General features: G+C 39.9%; 1 protein-coding gene across 1 annotated transcript; it reads left to right on the top strand.

The window, feature by feature from the left end:
• The first annotated feature begins 4,077 nt into the window (after window positions 1-4,077).
• On the top strand, window positions 4,078-5,086 carry LOC132519268 (proliferating cell nuclear antigen-like). Its single transcript, XM_060147203.1, has one exon. It carries the CDS (start codon window positions 4,199-4,201, stop codon window positions 4,961-4,963), a length of 765 nt encoding a protein of 254 aa, XP_060003186.1. The 5' UTR covers window positions 4,078-4,198; the 3' UTR covers window positions 4,964-5,086.
• Window positions 5,087-22,687: the final 17,601 nt, after the last annotated feature.

A 22,687-nucleotide genomic window follows, 5' to 3' on the forward strand; every position in this document is an offset into this window, starting at 1 on the left:
GAAATGAAATTGAGTTATTTGTAGTGAGTTGGATGGACCTAGAGTCTGTCATACAGAGTGAAGTAAGTCAGAAAGAGAAAAACAAATACCGTATGCTAAAACATATATATGGAATCTAAAAAACAAACAAAAAAAATGGTCATGAAGAACGTAGGGGCAAGACGGGAATAAAGACACAGACCTACCAGAGAATGGACTTGAGGATATGGGGAGGAGGAAGGGTAAGCTGTGACAAAGTGAGAGAGTGGCATGGACATATATGCACTTCCAAACGTAAAATAGATAGCTAGTGGGAAGCAGCCACATAGCACAGGGAGATCAGCTAGCTCAGTGCTTTGTGACCACCTACAGGGGTGGGATTAGGAGGGTGGGAGGGAGATGAAAGAGGGAGGAGATATGGGGATATATGTATATGTATAGCTGATTCACTTTGTTATACAGCAGAAACTAACACACCACTGTAAAGCAAGTATACTCCAATAAGGATAGTTAAAAAAATTAGAAAATCTGAAGACTTAAATAATAATTATAACAATAAAATGATATAAGAATTAAATGAAAAAATCGTATATAAGATAAATATATAAAACATATATTTGTTGTGAGAGTGGGAGTGGTCTTTTTAAGCAAGATACCAAAATTAAAGTAATAAGAGAAAGAATTGAAAAATTGACCACATAAAAATATTTAAAAAATTATGACAGTGAAATCATAAATTTAAAAGTCAGAGAGAGACTTGAAGAATATTTGCATAAATATAACCAAAACTGACTTGACAGTCAAAATATGTAAAATCTCCTAGAGATTAGTAAGAGAAAGCACATGATGCAGTAGAAAAGGGGCAAAAATTATGAATAAGAAATTCACAGAGGAGGAAATACAAATACACAATAAATGTACAGAAATATGGTGAACATAATTAGTATTAATAACTAGGCAAGTACAATTTCAAACATGAGATACCATAGAAATGATCGAAAATGTAAAGGTAGGTAATGACTGTGGACATGGGTGTGAGGAGTCCGCTCTTCTGCAATTGCTGCTAGTTGAGAGGACACTGGTGAAACACTGAGAGACATTGGGAGAGCCATTTGGCAGTATCTGTTTACATGTTCAGTGCCTCTTTCCTATGATCTAGCAATTCTCTTCACAATAGTCAGTGTAGAGGAAGGTTTGACCATGTGTAGGAGAATATACACACATATACACATTGTTTCTAAGAGGAAAAAGAAACGACTGTACTTATCTAGGAAAATGGGTAATTCAACTATAGACATGTTCATTCTCAAAGACTTTATGCTGTAGATCAAAAGAATGAGAGGGATTTATAGGAAACAACATGTACATAACTCCAACATCTTTTTTTTTTTTTTTCCTGCGGTACGCGGGCCTCTCACTGCTGTGGCCCCTCCCGTTGCAGAGCACAGGCTCCGGACGCGCAGGCTCAGCGGCCATGGCTCATGGGCCCAGCCGCTCCACGTCATGTGGGATCTTCCCAGACCGGGGCATGAACCCGTGTCCCCTGCATCGGCAGGCAGACTCTCAACCACTGCGCCACCAGGGAAGCCCCCAACATCTATTATTGAATAAAAATCAAGCACATAAATGACAGAACAATTTGTTCGATGTTATATAACATTTACTTTAAAAACACATGTACATAAAACGAAACATGTAGTACATGTATATAATAGTAGTATGGTACATAAAACATGTAGTACATATGTATAATAATAGTATGGTGTATATTCTAGCTGTTTGAAACATTTGAATGTAAATATGTATCACAAGATCTGGAAGAATACACAAAAGAAGCTATCTTTGGGCCGCTTTGGAGATTAGACCTTGTAAACAATGGAAGTGGCCTCGTCTCTGTAATATTTCAGTATTTTACATGGAGAAGTTATTCTTGTATTATATTTGTGCATGAAAATAAATTCAACAAGTAATACTGTTCAAATTAGGTATTATATGTAGAATGATTTAAATCATACCTGCTGTTTTAACTTTTGTTTTCAGATATCAAATATTTTCTTCAGTAAGATCTTTTCAAAACTGGTAGAAATTATGTTAAAAGGACCTCTATTACAGTGTACTTAGATGAGTGTTGAGTGAATGATATAAAGAGATAGTCTTTTGGAAGGTAAGAATAAATCTATGTTATTTCCCTACGAATGCCTCCATTTCATAGAGAAATGAGATATTGCAGTATTTCTGAGTTTAAAAACTGCTGACTTGGGATAATTCTTTTTTAAGAATAACTGAAAATCAATATAGTTATGAAGAGGGCATTTATTCAACTGGGAAGCCAGAAAATTGTAACTTTATGTCAGACAGCTTAGTGAAAAGTACACAAGACTATATATACACAAAGATATGCTTGCAAAGTGACTTTTTATGTACAAGTAGTGGTACTAACAATGTAATAGCAGCTTGTGAACATTTTCATGCTAGTCAAGCCTCAAGCAAAAAAATGTGTTAGATAAACAAAAATACATTAGGCATTCACATTTTAGAGTCATTGCTTTTTAAAAAGTGATTCAGAACATGAATCTAATGGATCACTAGGGAAATTAAATCAAGAATGATGAAATTCAGAGATTCGATTCAACAGGTGTTGACACTGGATGTCTTTTATCAGCACTAGTGTTTGTGACAAAAAGCAGAAATTGAGCAGCTGTTTCTAAGTCTTAGGAAGACTGTACTCTGGTTCTTTCACACTAATACAGCATTTAAAAGTCCATGAAAACTTCAGGAAATAGACACATGTTCTAGATGCTAGTGTTCAAATAGAGATATTTAAATAATCAAAAATAATATAGACTTAATTAGATATCTAAGAAGGTCATTAAAAATGTCACAATAGAAAATATACTTGAAACATAAGGATGTATGACCCAGTATTAGAAAGATTTCAGGAAAAAGAGTGAGAAATAGAAGAAATTTTTCTGGGAGGAATCAAAAATTCCAATGTGGAAAACAAAGTCATGTATAAAAGATTCAATGACAGGAATCAAAGCTAAATTTTTCTGTTTTTACGGGAAATAAGTTGAAAAAGTGACCTCTAGTGGACTCTTAGATTCATGTATAAAGTTTTGCATTTTGACCCAGCAATCCCACTACTGGGCAGATACCCTGAAAAAAACATAATTCGAAAAGATTCATGTACCGCAATGTTCATTGCAGCTCTATTTACAATAGACAGGACACGGAAGCAGCCTAAGTGTCCATCAACAGATGAATGGATAAAGAAGATGTGGCACATATATACAATAGAATATTACTCAGTCATAAAAAGAAACGAAATTGAGTTATTTGTAGTGAGGTGGATGGATCTAGAGTCTCTCATACAGAGTGAAGTAAGTCAGAAAGAGAAAAACAAATACCATATGCTAACACATATATATGGAATCTAAAAAAAAACAACAAAAATATGGTCATGAAGAACCTAGGGGCAAGACGGGAATAAAGACACAGACCTACCAGAGAATGGACTTGAGGATACGGGGAGGGGGAAGTGTAAGCTGTGACAAAGTGAGAGAGTGGCATGGACATATATACACTACCAAACGTAAAATAGATAGTTAGTGGGAAGCAGCCGCATAGCACAGGGAGATCAGCTGGGTGCTTTGTGACCACCTAGAGGGGTGGGATAGGGAGGGTGGGAGGGAGGGAGATGCAAGAGGGAAGAGATACGGGGACATATGTATATGTATAACTGATTCACTTTGTTATAAAGCAGAAACTAACACACCATTGTAAAGCAATTATACTTCAATAAAGATGTTTAAAAACAAGTTTTGCATTTTGAAAAAAATAAAAGTTTTTATTATGAATATAAGTTGCTGAAGACACAGAATCTTGATAACGTATCTTAAAAACAGATTTAGTAACATAATGTATTTATTTTGTTTGTTTTCAAAATTTAAAAATCATACTTTCAAAAAGAGTTCATAAATTCTCCTGATATAATCTAATATATTTAAAATAAACTTTAGAGGACTTCCCTGGTGGCGCAGTGGTTAAGAATCTGCCTGCCGATTAAATTGCTGCAGGCACTGCGGGCTGGTTGTGGGCTTTCTCCGTCTCAAGAGTTCGTGAGTTAGTTCCGCCGCTCGTTCTCATCTTCTGAAGCCTAAGCCAGCTACACCTTCCTCCTTCCTTCCGCCAGCAGCCGTGTCATTGCGACTCCGCCACCATGTTCGAGGCGCGCCTGGTCCAGGGCTCCATCTTGAAGAAGGTGCTTGAGGCGCTTAAGGACCTCATCAACGAGGCCTGCTGGGACATCAGCTCGAGCGGCGTGAACCTGCAGAGCATGGACTCGTCCCATGTCTCTTTGGTGCAGCTCACCCTGCGCTCCGAGGGCTTCGACACGTACCGCTGCGATGGCAACTTGGCCATGGGCATGAACCTCACCAGCATGTCCAAAATACTGAAATGTGCTGGCAATGAAGACATCATTACAGTAAGGGCTGAAGATAATGCGGACACCTTGGCACTTGTATTTGAAGCTCCAAATCAAGAAAAGGTTTCAGACTATGAAATGAAGTTAATGGATTTAGATGTTGAACCACTTGGAATTCCAGAACAAGAGTACAGCTGTGTAGTAAAGATGCCTTCTGGTGAATTTGCACGTATATGCCGAGATCTCAGTCATATTGGAGATGCTGTTGTAATTTCCTGTGCAAAAGATGGAGTGAAATTTTCTGCAAGTGGAGAACTTGGAAATGGAAATATTAAGTTGTCACAAACGAGTAATGTTGATAAAGAAGAGGAGGCTGTTACCATAGACATGAATGAACCAGTTCAGCTAACTTTTGCACTGAGGTACCTGAACTTCTTTACAAAAGCCACTCCACTCTCTCCTACAGTAACACTCAGTATGTCTGCAGATGTACCCCTTGTTGTAGAGTATAAAATTGCTGATATGAGACATTTAAAGTATATTTGGCTCACAAGATAGAGGATGAAGAAGGATCTTAGACATTCTTAAAATTCAAGGAAATAAAACTAAGCTCTTTGAGAACTGTTTCTGAGATGCTAGCACATACTTAAGTCTGTTTTGTCTTTGTACCTCTGAGTACATATGTAGGTATTGTTTTCTGTAAATAACTTTTTTTTCCTCCATTCTCTACAGTTTGTTCAAAGAGTAAAGTCCAAAGTCAAATCTGGTCTTGTTAACCGAGTAATAACTTTGCCTTACCTAGGAATACACCTTATAATTTTTATAAACAAAAGGGTTTTGACTCTAAATGCAGTTTTAAGTATTGTTTTCAATTTAAATAAAAGTCATTTGAATTTCAAGCATCACAGGACAGTGCCTTCATTTGGACCACGATGGTTGCAAGTATCCTAGAGAATTCACAATTCAAGCAGCTCATGTAAATGAGCTTATTTTTTCAGTCTAGAGCAGGTTGATATGACATTAGATACAGTGATAAAAAGTATTCCAGATACAGCAGGTGACAAAGTATTTTGGGGGATTCATTTGCCAAACTTATTTTGGTATTCTGACTTAAGCTCAAGAAATGAAAAGGGGAGAGTAGAAAAAATACATAATATTTTGTCAGTTTTGCTAGCAGAAACTAACACTTTACAGAAGCTTAATGTACCCAAAGTTCTGTCAGCTTTATAAGACTAGCATTGTTACAGGGAAGTGTTTCATTAGCCTAGGGAGCCTTGTATAGGAGTCTTGGAAGTTTTAGTAGATCTGATAGGTCCCAAGGAGTATGTTTGTGCAAAAATAATTTCTCTAGCGTAAGTAGCCTTTTGTGGGGACTTATTCCCTTAAAGGATGAAGGTGGCTTAGTTCCATGGATGTTGGATTCAACCAAGAAAGTGAAAAAGGCCAAGCAGTAATTGTGCTACAAGGTCACAAATTGGCATGCTGCATACTGAGAATTCCTTTATTGTAGTCCTTTTTTCCGGTGTATTTTGTGTTTGGTGGATTAAGTGACAGATTTCTGTCGTACTTGCAGTGACGGTAGAACTCACTGTATCCAGTAGGTAACTATTCATTACCTTTCTGTGTGCCTGGGTTTGGGGAAGGATATTGGCTGCAAAGGGGCCTGACGGAAATTTCTGGAGTAATGAAAATATTTTATCTACGTTGTGATGATGGCTCCAAGACTATATGAATCTCTCAAAACTAATCCAATTGTACTTTATCATATGTAAATTATACTTAATAAAGCTCGACATTTAAAAAAAAAAAAAAGAATCTGCCTGCCAATGCAGGAGACACGGGTTCAAGCCCTGGTCCGGGAAGATCCCACATGCTGCAGAGCAACTAAGCTTGTGCGCCACAACTATTGAGCCTGCGCTCTAGAGCCCATGAGGCACAGCTACTGAGCCCGTGTGCTGCAACTACTGAAGCCCGTGCTCCACGACACGAGGAGCCACTGCAACGAGAATCCCGTGCACTGCAACAAAGAGTAGCCCCCGCTCGAGGCAACTAGAGAAAGCCCGCCCACAGCAATGACCCAATGTAGCCAAAAATAGATATAAAATAAATAAATAAATTTATTAAAAAATATAAATAAATAAAGTTTAAAAAGTACTTTTCACACATGGAATAGCGTTTATCGGCCAAAAATGCATTTCCAGTCGGACCAGGACAGACACGGTTTAGATCTATAAGGAATGAGTGATAGGATCTCACCAGCACTTGCCTCTGTGGGCCGAGTGCTTCATTTCTTTCACCTCCCACTTTGCCAGTCAACAGCGCACCTGCAAGACTGACCCACACCACGTGCTGGTTCCTCACATTCTAAAATAAGGCTGGGGCTTCCCTGTTTGTGCAGTGGTTAAGAATCCACCTGCCAATGCAGGGGACACGGGTTCAAGCCCTGGTCCTGTAAGATCCCACATGCTGCAGAGCAACTAAGCCCGTGCACCACAACTACTGAGCCTGCGCTCTAGAGCCTGTGAGCCACAACTACTGAGTGCGCACGCCACAACTACTGAAGCCTGCGTGCCTAGAGCCTGTGTTCCGCAGCAACAGAAGCCACCGCAATGAGAAGCCCATGCAGCGCAACAGAAATTAACCCCCGCTCACGTCAGGTAGAGAAAGCCTGTATGCAGCAACAAAGACCCAACGCAGCCAAAAATAAATAAATAAAATAAATAAATTTATTTTAAAAATAAATAAATAAAATAAGGCTGATCCACATAAAAAATGAAATAATGCCATTTGCAGCAACATGGATGGACCTAGAGATTATCATACTAAGTGAAGTAAGTCAGAAAAAGACAAATACCATATGACATCACTTACCTGTGGAATCCAAAATATGACACAAATGAACTTATCTATTAAACAGAAACAGACTCACAGACATAGAGAACAGACCTGTGGTTGCCAAGGGGGATGGGGGATGGGGGAGGGATGGAGTGGGAGTTTGGGACTAGTAGATGCAAACTAGTATATATAGAATTGATAAACAGCCAGGACCTACCTACTGTATAGCACAGGGAACTATATTCAGTATCCTGTGATAAATCATAATGGAAAAGAATATGAAGAATAATTATATATTTATAACTGAATCACTTTGCCATACAGCAGAAATTAACACAACATTGTAAATCAACTATACTCCAGTTAAAAAAGTGAGGCCGATCCTCTGCAGGGGCTCAAATCCTCTGATGAATAAGTGCCACAAACCAGCACCAGTTGTTTCCTGACTTCAGGATCTTGAAGGAAGTTCATTAAAAAGTACACGTTGGAGACAAGATGTTGATTTACAGTAGGGTGATAAAATAGTAAAAGTAGAAGAGGTTCTCACCAAGTTAAAGATGATATTTCTCTTCAAAAATCACGATATAGGGGCTTCCCTGGTGGCGCAGTGGTTGGGAGTCCTCCTGCCGATGCAGGGAGTGCGGGTTCGTGCCCCGGTCCGGGAGGATCCCACGTGCTGCGGAGCGGCTGGACCCGTGGGCCGTGGCCGTGGCCGCTGAGCCTGCGCGTCTGGAGCCTGTGCTCCACGACGGGAGAGGCCACGGCAGTGAAGGCCCCCCCAAAAAATCACGATATATTCTAATAAAAAAAAAGAAGAACCATTTTTTCCCAAAGAGCGAAAAAAAGTTAAGATGAAATTTCTTGCATATAAAAGCAAATATATTCAGAAACTATTTTCAAGTAAACATAGAAATTCTGTGCAAGTTCCAAGGAGCATAGAAAATTCCTGGAATGATCATTTTACTCTTTCTAACCCGGAGAAACTGTAATTTTTGATTAGAGTTAAAATTAATTAAAAATTAATTTCTGAAAATTTGTAAATTAGTAATCATCTTGAGGTGAGGAGATTTTTAGAAGGAGAACTTTATAGGTCTTCTTTAACTAATATAATATAGTTTTATGGGACTAATAAGATTTCAGTAACCGTTGAAAACCTTTTGTAGCTCAACCCCACACCCATTCAGAGAAATATTAAAATGGAATGGGGTGTGTAAGCTTAGTATTACTTTCATCTAGTTTTCATGTTTTGTTTTTCCTTTTTACTCAAATCCTTTAGAATGAAAACTACAGAGCCACGAATTTTTCATCCTTCCTGGTTTAAATTCTTCTAGCATCCAGGTAATTTAGGAAAAAAGGAGAACTGGAAGGCTATTTAAAGAGATAGGATAATTCTTTTCAAAAGTTAAACGTAGAGATCTGAAAATATTCTATATAGAATCATCTTTTAGGGCTCTAATAGGATAATATGCTAATAAAAACCTTGCTTTTATTCTTTTTTTTTCTTTGAATACAGACTTCTTAGCGACCACTTGACAATTTGTCTCACCAGCCTATACAAGTGCTCGGAAAGTGCCTTACGTGCTTAAGAAGCCAGCTTATCAAGACCTCCCATGCTGCTCACTCTGAGTCTGAGTGAGCAAACAGGTCTGGTCTGTGTGCCCTAAAGGCCAGCATTCCTGGGCTCCACCAGACCACCAGGGAGGGGAGCTCTCTGGAGTAGTGAGCTTCCAGAGGAGTCTGGGGGAGTGGATTTTTACCCAAGATGTTGAGGGGAGGTAAGGAATCTATTCTGTCAAGTGTAGGAGTCCGTGGTTCAGGCTCCAGCTGTATTTGTCTTAGTTTCCCACCTGCAATTCTCAGGAAAAGAAACAGCCTGCATCCCAGGAAATCTCCTTTCATAGTTTCCCAGCAACATCCTCTTCTTTGTACACATAGAGTACCGAAGATGCCTCCCTTCATTCACAAAAGGGAGAAAACAGTTTATAAAGTTAAGTAACCCCAAGGAAATGGAAAATTCACAAAGACCTAGAAAGTGGGGTTATGAAAATAATTTGTATGCATCTAGTGCCTACTAGGTGACTTGGACTTCCAAACTTTATCTCCAGTCTTTACAACAACCTTATGTGGTCTTCAGTATTCCACTTTACAGGGGAGAAAACTGAGGTTCAGAAAAGTAAGGTGACTTGCCAACAGTACACACTGCACAGACAACTACCGAGAAGAAATGCTATGGTCTCTCTGACTCTGATACCTGTTTTTGGAGTCAGAAAACCTAGAAAAGCAAGAAAGGGCAGTGGTCATTCCTTAGGTCATCAGTAGTCTCGATATCTGAATAATCATTCTTATTAGCTGCCTAGCCAAAAATTCTGAACCCTGACTTAAGTTTTTTCCCACCAATGAACCAAAAGAAAAAAAATCTCTAACAAGATGAAATAAAATAAAAACTTGTGACTTTTTTCAGTCCGCCTAGAAGCCAAATTCATCCACTCAAATACACAGAGGTGTTAAAAATATCATATATAAGCCCCAAATGAAGGCTCTACCTCTAAGGTAGATAGAGAAAGCCATTTAGGCAGCTTGTGTAGTCTGTCAATTAATATGCTTTACAGAGTGCAGAAACAAGAGGGCAAAGAATTGTTATGATTTGAGATACTGAAAAAGAAACAAAGACTTTGAATCTCTCAGGCATTTGTTTGACTCTTAGAATAGTGGAATATTCTAGGCTGCTTGCCAAATGAATGTTTGGTTGAATATAAATAAGCTTATTATCATGCATATGTATAAATGTGCTCAATAGAACTGAGGGTTAATAAAACATTTTTCTGTTAAGCAGACCAATATTTCATCAGAAAGAACTATTGTCAGTTTTGCCTGTATTTCTGGGACATTTTTCCATCTTAACTCTCTCTGAATTCTAAGTACGAGCAGTATTTCCAAACTATTTCATTATACTACAACTTCTTTCTATCAGGAGCCATAGAAAATGCCTGGAATTTAACATGTACAACTTCAAAAATTTCTTTTCATTTATTGTGAAAAACAACCTTTGACTTTTTAAACTCTGCTTCCCTGGAATGTGTGTCAAATGAAAGTGCATTTGGATAATAAAAAGGAAAAAAATCAATGCAGTCAAAGCAAAGTTACCTTACAAAGTACCCATTCCATGAGTCTGTACTTAGGATGCCTTCTTTAGTTGAAATGGAATGTTTTAATAATAGATTCCTAGAGCAGGAATCATCTCATTATTTCATATGTTCTTTAGTACTCTTCCACTACAATGCAGGGGAAAATGCTATCTTAAAGAGAATAATAATGGTAATCAGTTGACAGATGTATCTGTTCAAGGAACAGATATATTAAATTATGTTGAAATTTAAGTCATAGATCAATCTGATAGTTTTTTTCAAACCTATAGAGACTGCTTCCCTAATGACATGTGTCATGACCTTTAATTTGTCCTTGTTACATCCAACCATTGTTTCAAGCATGCAGTATATCCCTCTCTCATATTTTATTGCTGAAACTACCTATGTAACTGAGAAATTTGACGATATATAACAGGCTGGTGACATTGATAATGAAAGTGATGTGAAGCAGCCATGTAATCTGATAGAATAAAGAGTATTTCACACTATTAACTGAAATTTTGACCTCTGAAATTAGGTGGATCTGGTTATTCATATAGAAAAAGCAATAGAGGAGAAACAGTTATGCATTCTAAGAAGACAGGTAGTTTCTAGCTACATATTTGAGACTTAGAACATTATTTTTCTTCAGTTTTGCTTGTTTGAAAATAGAATAGGTAAAATGGGCAAAAAGTATCACAATATGCACCTAAGAATCAATTATTACTAAAGAGAACACACAAAAAGAGTTTCTAGGAAGAAAAACAGACCCTAGATGTCTTCTCTGTTCTCAGCTGTCAGTAGCAACTTTCTGTGACTTTATTAGAATAAATGTACTCTGGAAAATTAGCCATTTCTCTCTCTTTTGTTCCTTTTCCTTTCTTGCCTCTGTTGGGGGGTGAGGGTGGGACAGAAAAAGGGACAAGTAAGGGAAGTTACTAGAAATAATACAATTAGCATTCCCTAGGGCCTTATCTCTGGATAAAGCATCGAACAGAAGTTTGATATCAATCTTTCCTATGTCTTCTAACTATTTTCTTAATGCTCATATAAATGCAGTTTCTCACAATTAATTATTTAAAGGTTGAGTGATTATAGCAAACTACCTATCTGTAGTATTTCACGACACCTACTAACTTAGCATGCTTCCTTATTTCCTATAGACATAGTGACATTTGCACACTAAATCCATCCTATTTGAAAGGGAAAGACATCATGCTGTACAGCAAGAAATTGTATCCAACAATTTGAGCCAAAACAATTTGATAACTTAAGCTCCCTGAATTACATCACCTGAAATAGGACCTTTTCCGAGGGCATACACATAGTAGGGTTAACTAATTAAGGATTGTGACACTCTTGTTACATACCAAGGGCTATTAAAAGGGAAGCATCTTTAAACTCTCCTTTCCTTCCCTGGCCTATGGTAAGAAAGACCTACAGAATTACCAAGTAATTAATATTATCCTTCATGCTTATTAAAGGTCAGCAACAGTAAATCAGTTACTAGCAACTTCCTAAAAGTTTAGGACAGGAAACAATAAAGGATGCTATATCAAAACAGAAGCTGCAAGGATAACTTAGCTGGATAGAATGTAATTGCTGAAGTTAAAATTAGCCAGGTCATCTTACTCTTATGGAAAAAAAAAAACCTGGGAACCTGGCAACCAAATAAATAGATAGGAACTTCATTCCCATTAATAAGCTTCTTTCAGTTTTGTGCTGAAACATTACTCCAAAGACATACACCTATTAACTCACCAACACTGGTTCCTAAACCAAGTTTGGGTACTCTCCTAATTATTAAAAAGACCGTGACCTTAATAACTATAAGCATGTATTATAGATATATAATCTGAACATATTAGAATTGAAAATGTCTAATAAATCGTGTAGTTCAACCCCATTTTTTTAGATGAGGAAACAGTCCAGAGCTGTGACTTGCCCAAGCTCAGTCAGCTATATTTACATTGGTTGTTTACTGTATTACTGACATTTTGTGGGTGGTAAATATTTAATATTTAGTTGTAAATTCTTTTGTCACTTTAGCTAAATATCTTTGATAAAGATTAAGTTCAACTTTATCAAGCAGCATATACTACATGTGTATGAGCAGTTGCTAAATAAAAGTAAAGAATATATAAAAGTCAAAGGTGGTATTGCAGCTAAACATGGAAGACATCCTTTCATTAGCAAAGCGTAATTATTCATGATCAAAAAGCATTTTAAAACATTTCTTGTACTAACCATTTCGTAGTTTAAACCTAAATTACAACCAGATGATTCTGCCTATTTTCCACTAGGTGGCAATATATCTTTTTCTTTACAGTCTAAATTTGTTTTTCCAGGGTATGATGAAAATTACTTTTTTTGAGTAGTTTTCCTTTTTAGTTGACCCAACTGAAATTAAGACTAAAGAAACCTTAAGGAAGAGGCATAAGGAATTAAAGATGTATTAAGATAGGGAACAGGGTTGTCTTATAAAACCCAGAATTAAAATTAATAAATTTTGCTTCACATATGCTCATAATTAAAATTTACATTAAATGTACATGATCACATTAAAAATTTGGTAGTGAATTATTTTTTAATTGAAATCAGGTTTGTTATTTATTGTTAGTAGCAAAAATCACTGAAAATTTTCTTAGTCCTGTTTAAAACATCATCCTCAAGATTAGGTCATAGCTTTCACTTATTTCCATAGCCTATCTTCCATCAAGATTTTGAAAAAAAAACTCATTAAATCACTTGTGTGTGTGTGTGTGTGTGTGTGTGTGTGTGTGTGTTTAGTTTGTGTCCATACTAGATATAAGTTGGTTCTGAATGAATAATAAGACAAATCCTATTTTCTTTAAAGTCAGATAAGTTTCAGAAAACTTTGACTAATATATTAGCTTTCAAGGGCTACCATAACAAAACAGCGCAAACTGGGGGTCTTATACAGCAGAAATTTCTTTTCTCTCAATTCTGGAGGCTAGAAGTCTAAGATCAAGGTGTTGGCAGGGTTGGTTTCTTCAGAGGCTTCTTTCCACGACTCGCAGATGGCAGCCTTCTCCTTGTGTCCTCTCATGGTTGAACGTCTGTGTTGTGTGTGTCCTAATCTCCTCTTCTTACAAGGTCACCAGTCATATGGGATTAGAATCCACCCATATGACCCTATTTTACTTTAATTACCTCTTTAAAGGCTCTATCTGCAAATATAGTCACATTCTGAAGTACTAAGGGTTAGGACTTCAACATATGAATTTAAGGGGGGAACACAATTCAGACCATAACAACGAGTAAGTCTGTATACACAGAATGCCCCATTTTCTAAACTGAGGTATTGTGGTAGAACCAAAAATCCTAGATTGAAAGTCCAAGTTCTAGAGCTAAGGAAAGACCTTAGAGATTACCTAATCCACTGATTATTGACCCTTGCCACACAGAAGAACTTTTAAAGCACACCAATGCCTGTTCCCAGACCCAGATATTCTGATGAATTAATTTGCAGTGGGACCAGTCATGAGTATTTTGAAAAAACTTCCCAATCATTTCTGAGACTTGAGTAGAGAATCACTGATTTTAGACAAATATTTCCCAAAGGCGGTTAAAGAATCACCCAGAGGGTTTATTAAAATGCAAATTCCTACACATGGGCCATTGCTGTCTTCATTCTGAATCTCCAGAAATGGAGCCATGTCTTTTTTATCAGGTGCCCTAGTAATTATTATGAACCCAAAAGTCTGAGAAGCTCTGATCTAGTCTAACCCTCTCATTTTACAGGTGAAAAGGTTGAGGCTTGGTAAAGTTAGTTCATCCAAGGTCACACAGCTAGAGAACGGCAGAACAAGAAGGAGATTAGATGTTAGATCTGAAATCTAATCTAATTTTTAGCAGGATTCTCTGTTCTAATATAGCACTGTGTGGACATTAAAACGATCTTGTAGCTCTGGTCCCAGTATTAGACTGCATCTACCCTTGAATTCAGGCGTGTCCTGACAAACTTAGAAGCCCAATAGGGCAGGCTCATTACAGTTATATTTCCATTAAAAATGCATTCCAGGGCTTCCCTGATGGCACAGTGGTTGAGAGTCCGCCTGCCGATGCAGGGGACATGGGTTCGTGCCCCGGTCCGGGAAGATCCCACATGCCGCGGAGCGGCTGGGCCCATGAGCCATGGCCGCTGAGCCTGCGCGTCCAGAGCCTGTGCTCCGAAATGGGAGAGGCCGCGGCAGTGAGAGGCCCGCGTACCGCAAAAAAAAAAAAAAGGAGCCTGTATTGTGTTCAGTGACAATGGGCAACATCAGAACTGATGGGTTATTGTGAATACTGCATTCCTCCTCCACCGTGCTGCCAGGCTTTGCTGGCCACCTCCTCAGATTTAGGCCTGAGTCCTAGGTAGAAGCTGTAGTAACGAGTTAGCAAATTCAGGGAGATGAAGCCAATGGGGGAGACTGTTTCCCTGGCACCAGTAGCTTCTGCAGCAGGAGTCATTGGCTTAGAATCACTCACCATTAGAAACGGCAGCCTCTGTGCAGGCATCAGCAGAGAAGCAGCAGTGGTTGATTGGTAATCTGGAACAGGGAGCAAACAGGTAGCTCAAGAGATTTTCAATTCTGCTGCTATTACCTATCCAAAATCCATGGGTAAAGAGGGCTTTTAGGAGCTTGGGGTCAGAGTATGAGTTGGTGCAGGCTGTGAACACACATATACAAGTAAGTTGTGACATGATTTTAGAAAACCTAATGTATCGAAATCCAAAAAATAAAAATTAAACCCCTCGGCGGGTGATGATCCAAGAACAGTTAAAAATTTTTCCATAAAGATTTAGCTTAAAGGTTTTCTTTAACAGAGGCTTTCTTATGCATTTATATTGTTTTGTTGTTCAAAGTGACCAAGACTTGTGTGAGAAAAGAACAGCAAAATGTAGACATGTTATGAAACACCGGAAATGGAAAAAAATCGATCTGAAACAAAGATAGAGCATCACTGAAGAGTTTTTTTAATTTAATGTATATTTATAGCACTGTAATTCAATTTAGCCTCAGTATTTCAGAAACAGAGCAATTTTCTAGACTGAGGACGCACACATTTTACTTTAAGTTTCTATAGGGCTGGTTGCTGTTCTAACCCCTGCACTGTATTTCTCAAAGTGTGCATCGAGAACCACCTGCTCTAGAATCACCTAATGACTATTTAAAATGCAAGATTCTGGGCCCCTCGTGAGATCTACTCAATTTTTGGAGGTGAGTTTGAGAATCTGCATTTTTAACAGCTACATAGGTGATGTAGAGATTTCTCTCTCCCTCTCTCTCTCTCTTTCTCTCTCTCTCTCTCTCTCTCTCTCTCTCTCTCTCTCTCTCTTTCTCTCTCTCTCTCTCTCTCTCTCTCTCTCTCTCTCTCTCTCTCTCTCTCTCTCGGGCCTCTTTAATCCCAAAGATATTACTTTTCCTCTGCTCTGGGAGCTCTTAATAACTCTTTAATAGAACAGTAATGATAGAAATGATAGCTCTTTCTATCATTTCTGATGAAAATTTCTGAGAATGTGAGTTTCTGGGAATTACTTTCTTTTGGAGTTGTTCTCTCACTGAGTCAATGAAATTGTGAACTTGTTACAGAAGTCCTCTTTTTTTCAGTATCTTTACCTGATTTTCTAGTTGACTATGCTCCTGGGTCCCTGAACAGGCTGTTGTAAAGAACCGATATGACACGGACTCAGAAACTGTACATATTAAACTTTAAGTTTCTTCTCCTGAAATGTGTTCAAAGGAAAGCCACCATCCCAGAAAAGAGAAATTTGTGTTATCTGAAATCCCAGGTTCCTGTTTTTGAGCTGCTATAAAATTCCCTTAATACCAAAATAGATGTATTTTGAATATTTAAAGGATTTAAGAAATTCAGATGTGAGCTGCTGGCAATCTTGTAACTTGATGAAACTTGTCTTACCATGCTATTATCTTTACTATGCGTGGAATTAGATTTTTGAAAGGTAGGTTTTCTAAATATCTCCCTGGTTTTAAGTTTAGACATGTTTGCAAGCTTAATAAACACTTTCAAGTGCAGTCTCAAAATCAAAGATCTCTGATTTGAAAGCAGTTTTAGGCATTATCACCCCCAAAGAGAAGTACCTCTGCATACCAATGTCTCATCTTTCCTTAGATTGTTCCAAAATTAGAAATTAAGCCCCAAAAAGCAAACGGAGGAAAAAATACCTTCAAGTCAATTTAAATTTTTTTCTTCCTATTTATTCATACTGGTGGGAATTTTCTCTACCATCTTTTTGCTGGAGGGGAAAGGACTAAGGGAGATCTAATAAAGCCATAAGGCAGAGGCAACTGAGGATGAGAGGTTCTGAGATGGAATTCAGAGAGCACATTAAATGTCCATGAAGATAAACTTCATGGCATTCACTATTTACCTCTATCCAGCCCTGCTAAAGCAAATAGTTTAACTTACACTCTCTCCAAAAGGGTTTTAATGGAGAAGTCTGATTTACCCCTCTTTCTAGGAGGGACCCTGCAGTAATATTTCCTCCTTTTTTTTTTTCCTCCACCTCCATTTTGGACCCCCTGAACCTAGAGAATCCTATGGATACTAAGATTTTTCTAACTGCATGATTTGCATCATTTTGGGGGCTGGGTGTCTCTGTTTGGCTATGTTTTTCTTTTTCAAAGACCCAGTGAAATCTTGCCAGAGGGGAAAACAGATCTTACTTCGTTTGTTTGTCTGGGAGGAAAAAAGTCATCAAATGCTTTCAAATGCTTTTTTTTTTTTTTTTAAGTTGCACGCTTCACCAAAAAAGTTACTAAATACTGAAAAGTCTACTTTGAGTTCTACAAGCAATAGTGTAACACCGGCACACCCAGCTGAGATGAATCCCCAGAGAAAAGTGTAATCATGCTACATTTTCCCAGATTCCAAAGAAGATTCCCCCAAAGAAGATGTGCTCTGGGTTGCTGGTCAAGGGTGTGCCTGTTTTCTGAATTTCTCCTATGAAACCCACAGTCCAGCTTTTCTCCAGAAAAAAAAAAAAGGCGGGGTGGGGGCTGGGATGAAAGAAATTTGGAATTGGTGGCTAGACATCTGAAAAGAAGTGAAGGGACAAAGAACTGACAGAGTTAGTTACTTTTCTCCTATGATGTTTTCTTCCAAATCTCATTCCTGTTCTTGGTTTACAAAGGTTCTTAATATTTCCCTGAAGAATTTACTCCCTGGAAGATTTGGGAAAGAGAAGAAGATAGTGTAGTTACTCTTCAAATCTCCATTATAAAGGAGGGGAAATGTACAATAAAATAATTCATTCTAGCTCAAGGTCCATTTAAAAACACTAAAAAACGTGAGCTGGAGTCAGGGCCCCCTTCTAATGACACTGACTCATTTTTTAGTATCATTCATGGATCCCCATGATCTGCAGACCCAGAGTTGTCTTCATTAAGCACTGAGACATCTTTCTAAGCAAGATGCCCTTTGTTACATGGTACTCAGGAAGAGAAATGGGCTACTCTTCTACATTTTGATAATCTTTTCTACAACAAGGCAAATTATAGCTAGGACTCCTCTTATAGCCCATTTCATTCTTAGTGTTTTGATTGCATATAAGTTTTAAGTGCCGGGAACACATTGTACTCATAGTTTAAGATTATTCTAACTAAGGCAATTAAAACTACATATCCCTGGATGGCTTGCTTGATTTTATTTCTCAAATATTTTTTTCAGTCACCCTTCTGTAAGTTTGGGACATAAGGAAGAAGCATTGAGTAGTTAAATACACATCCACAAAATCAAACCAGTTGTTACTCCCACCTGTGCTTAAAAATGAGCAAAGGGGCTTCCCTGGTGGCGCAGTGGTTGAGAGTCTGCCTGCCAATGCAGGGGACACAGGTTCGAGCCCTGGTCTGGGAAGATCCCACATGCCGCGGAGCAACTGGGCCCATGAGCCACAATTACTGAGCCTGTGCGTCTGGAGCCTGTGCTCCGCAACAAGAGAGGCCGCGATAGTGAGAGGCCCGCGCACCGCAATGAAGAGTGGCCCCCGCTCACCGCAACTGGAGAAAGCCCTCACACAGAAACGAAGACCCAATGCAGCCAAAAATAAATAAATAAATAAAATTAAAAAAAAAATGAGCAAAGACCATTAAAGAAAGTCAAGACCACAGAAGATTTCTTATAGTGGTTCCTGAGGATTTCTTATAGAGGTTCCTGACCACCTGAGGAAGATAAGTTGAGGCTAAAAGTATATCTCTTTCACCAACTGCGAAGTCAATCGTGTAGAATAGTATCAAAGCTTCTACATGAATGATTTTATTTGCTTTTCAAGACACATCTGTGTGATAAACCCACAGGTAGTATTATTCACAAGTTCAAGTAAAGTAAACTGAGACACATAGATGGAAGGGTCACAAAATTCGGACAGGCTTTCTGACTTAGGAGCCACTATTCTTTCCATTACATTCTGGTATTGCATCTCAGCTTTCTGTTCCAAGATGACAGCCATACCAAAAACACAATCCTAAAACTTGATAGAGTGGGACCCTTAGGAGGTTTCCTCCTGGGTAGGTTGTGAGAATTAAACCAGGTCAACATATGAAAAGTACTTAGAATAGTGTCTACCAGTTCTGTGTCTATGTGTGTACTAAAATGGATATGTACATTTGTATATGTCAATACATATATGTGCACATAATATATACATATATGTGTAAATATATACTGTGTGTGCAAACATGCATACATATATATTCCAGTACACACACACACACACACACACACACACACACACATAACTTGAAAAGGGATAAGTAAATAACAATTATCATAACCAGGTTAGCTATTCAAGTAGAACACCTTACCAGACCTCTAAACCTAGAGAGTTTTTAAAAAGAACTTTTTATAAGACCTTTTACTTCAGGTTCTTCATCCTCTAGTCCTGGAGAATAGACATGTTTCTAAAAAGTTTTAAGTCCAATTTAAAATAAGAAAAGCAAAATTTGCCTTAGGAATAGGATCTGTGAAGCAGAGAGCCAGAGAGTGCCCCTTCTGCCCGCCCAGCCAGATTATGGAGCCAGCAGGCATTCAGGTCCACCGGCCTAACACTTAGGTTTCTGCCTCATCCTTCTAGGCTTCATGGCCCACCTGTCAACCAAAACGCATTTGGAAGAGGAAAAGGAGGTGGCCCAGCTTCTCACCCATCCCCAGTTCAGTTTCTGGGCTGAACTGGGAATGGTGTGAGGTATTTCTACACCCCCTGGAGGTATTTTTGCACCTTCAAGGGACGACAATATTTCCAAGCAAGGCCAAAAGCACATCAGTTCAAAAGTCAGGACGGCTGCTTCCTCTCCTTGGAGGAACTGTTCAAGAAGCGACACACATGTGTGTGTGTGTGGGTGGGTGTTGGGGGGGCTGTCTGGGTGGGTACTGGCATTTGCCCATCTCTTTGAAAACCCGGGTAGGGTGTGCAGTAGTCCTCAATGCCCAATAAATTGACAGTGCGGTCTCCCGTTGGTCTGGTGAGACTACCATAGGAGTTAGTTGCCTGAATGCTTGAGAATCATCAAAGAAGGGTTTCCTAATAAAACTCCAGGAAAGATCTCAAATCTCCAGAAGTACTTAAGAGACGGAAAAGAGCGTGGAAGTCAGGAGGGATCCAGGGAAGGGGAAACGGGAGATACCACAGAATAAGCTAACCGATTGCAGAATATGGGATTGGGCAAGGGGAGAAAAAAGAAATCTAAAGCCTTTTTTAGATTTGCGCGTGGATCCTCGGTCGCCGCGCTTGCCCGCGCTAGGTCGGTCGGTCGGCGATGATTCGCTTACGCGCCGAGTCTCTGCGCCGCCGAGGGCTGAGGGCTGCCACAGACCTGGGCTTGTGCGCCTCCCTAAGGGCATCTGCCCGGGGCCCTGCAGACCAGTCGTGGACTCCTCCACCCGAGCCGGCTGCACGGTCCTAGCGGGCGGAAGGGAGTCTGGGCCGATCATGGACACGGATGGAGAAAGAGAGGAGAAGCCCCTGACTCACGAGGCGAGGCCGCTTTGGGGCCCTCGGAGTCGGGGGAGTAGGGCGTGCACTTCCTGGTCGTTTTCTGGGTATGACTTGTCCCGGGTGTCCCAGGTTTCCGCGCTGGGGGTCACGCTCACTGGACAGGGCGCCTAAAGAGATAAGCTGCGGGGAGGGCAAACTTAATAGAGGACGGAAAGCGGGCGGTGCACAGCGGTTCAGAGACGGGAGTGGGAGGGAGAAATGCACCATGCCTCTGGACCCCTGTCCCTTCACCTCCACCGAGGCGCCCGACTGCGGCGGCTACGGCAGCACGTGCTCGAAACGGGCTGGCCCGCGGGCGCGAAGGCTACACAAGGTCCTCTGGGCCTCGGAGAGCTACAGAGCCTAGGAGTGGGCCCAGGACCTTGGGAACTTTCCCAGGTGGGTCCGGTTTCGGTCTCGGCTCTCCAGCGCCTGCGAACAGGTGCAGAGATGTGCGTGCATTCTTTCCCCAACCCTCCGGCTTCCGCACGCCTGTACGCGTCAGCTACACTCTGCAAGCTCATCTTGGGAAAATAAAGGCGTCCCCCCTCCCCCTCGCAAACGCCCAAAGAGGAGAGGGGTTCGCAATCCGCGCAGAGAGCACGCTTGGAGATCGCAGACGCTAGGCGCCGGGTCAATCTCAAGCATTCTGCCCCTGACTGGGACACAGCAAATGCTGGTGCGGCAGCTGCTTGAGCTGCCTTTTCCCCAGTCTTCGGGACGTGCGATTTCGGCAGGCACTGGGAGCTCAGGCCCCCAGCCTGGACTTCACGGCACAAGCCTGCATGACCCTGTGACCTTGTTTGCTCCGCAGCTGGGTGCAGACATTTACGCCTACGGCTTCAGCCCGCAACCTCAGCTAGCCTGGCAGATGAGTGGGGTTATGGGATTTTAGAAACTCTCATTTGACAAAGTTAAGATACATCCGAAAGCTTGAAAATGCAACATTAAAATAAAACATTTCTCAGTTTGTCTTGGCTGAAGGCAAAACTAGCTTTGGGCACCCTTCCCCTACTGCTTCCAGCCAAAGAAAGTCTTGTAAGCAGACTGGTCAGCAAAACTGCCCAGCCCTAGAGTGTCTGCCATTAACACACCTACCTGGATTGCCTGGGCATTAGCTCAGCCAAGGCTCGGCTTTCTTCCTGATTGTGTGATTAAATTAATGACCATGTAAAGGAAAACACAGGGGGAGCTCAAAATTGTCTACATGCGTTCTTCAAAAAATAAGATTCTACACTATGGGGAAGTCTTTTTCAAAAAGCAGTATTTACTTACTGTTTCTGTAGACCTAAGTTCATCTTTGAATCCCCAACATGTAATAAAACTAGTGAAAGGAAGATTCTGGAAGGATGGGACAGAAACAAAGGGGCATTCCAGGGTTTTTTGTTTGTTATTTGGTTTTTGTTTTTAAGTTAGGCCCTATGCAACCTGGGTTGGTTGGTTGGTTTTTAAGAAACTTTTGCTCTAGAGATCCACTAGTGTTCCAGGCATGGACAATTTAGTCAGCCTCTCAGGCATAGTGGTTTAAGGATCTCTTGCGGACCACCTTCCATTTACCTCCAAATATCTTTCTCACTTCTTGCCATCAAATTTACTCCAAAGCAATCTTGGCCTTTTCTCTAGAAAGCCTCCTTTAGATTTCATTGGAGCCTATTAGACCATTAGAAAAAACAATTCTCCAGTGCCAGAAGTGCTTTAAAGATAGCAGAACCTGTCTCACTCATTGTACAGATAAGAAAACCAAAATGCAGGTAAATTAATGATACCAATAATGATGCAAGGTCATACTCGTCGTGCAGAGAAGAGTTAGAACGGGAATTTTGGACTGTTCTTCTCATCACACTTTGCTGGGGATTAGTGTTTCAGATCACCTAACTGTTGCCTAGGAAAAGTGAGATCAGGCCTCAAAGAAATGTAGCACAAAAAGTACGTGGATAATCTTAAGAAAGTCAACCTGCTTTTTCCACCAATCACACTATGGATACATCTCTTTGCCTTACCCCTGGTCTCTACCTGCCTAATGGTAACTCGTTATGTAGTCCTCTTAAGATAATGAAGGTTTCAAAATCCTTTTAGGGAAAACCATCGAAGGCCTGCAATGAGACCTTGTGCAAGTTTCACATTTCAGAACTTTTCACAAATATCCTTCTTCTGACATAGGGGAGGGTTGGCAAGATGTGAAGGAAGGAATTACAAATGGGAAAGAACACCTCTTGTGATAGATAAAACAGTGTAATATTGGTTTCTAGAGCACCTATGGAGTGACTCTGAAGATGTCCATGGATTAAGTACAAGCTACCCTAAGACCTAAAGGATCATCAT

The sequence above is a fragment of the Lagenorhynchus albirostris genome, chromosome 4 (genome assembly GCF_949774975.1).
Source record: "Lagenorhynchus albirostris chromosome 4, mLagAlb1.1, whole genome shotgun sequence".
In the NCBI taxonomy this organism is placed as follows: Eukaryota; Metazoa; Chordata; class Mammalia; order Artiodactyla; family Delphinidae; genus Lagenorhynchus; species Lagenorhynchus albirostris.

What these genes read in the sequence shown, in the direction of transcription:
- LOC132519268 (XM_060147203.1), top strand. Translation starts at nt 4,199, where the DNA reads ATGTTCGAGGCGCGCCTGGTCCAGGGCTCCATCTTGAAGAAGGTGCTT.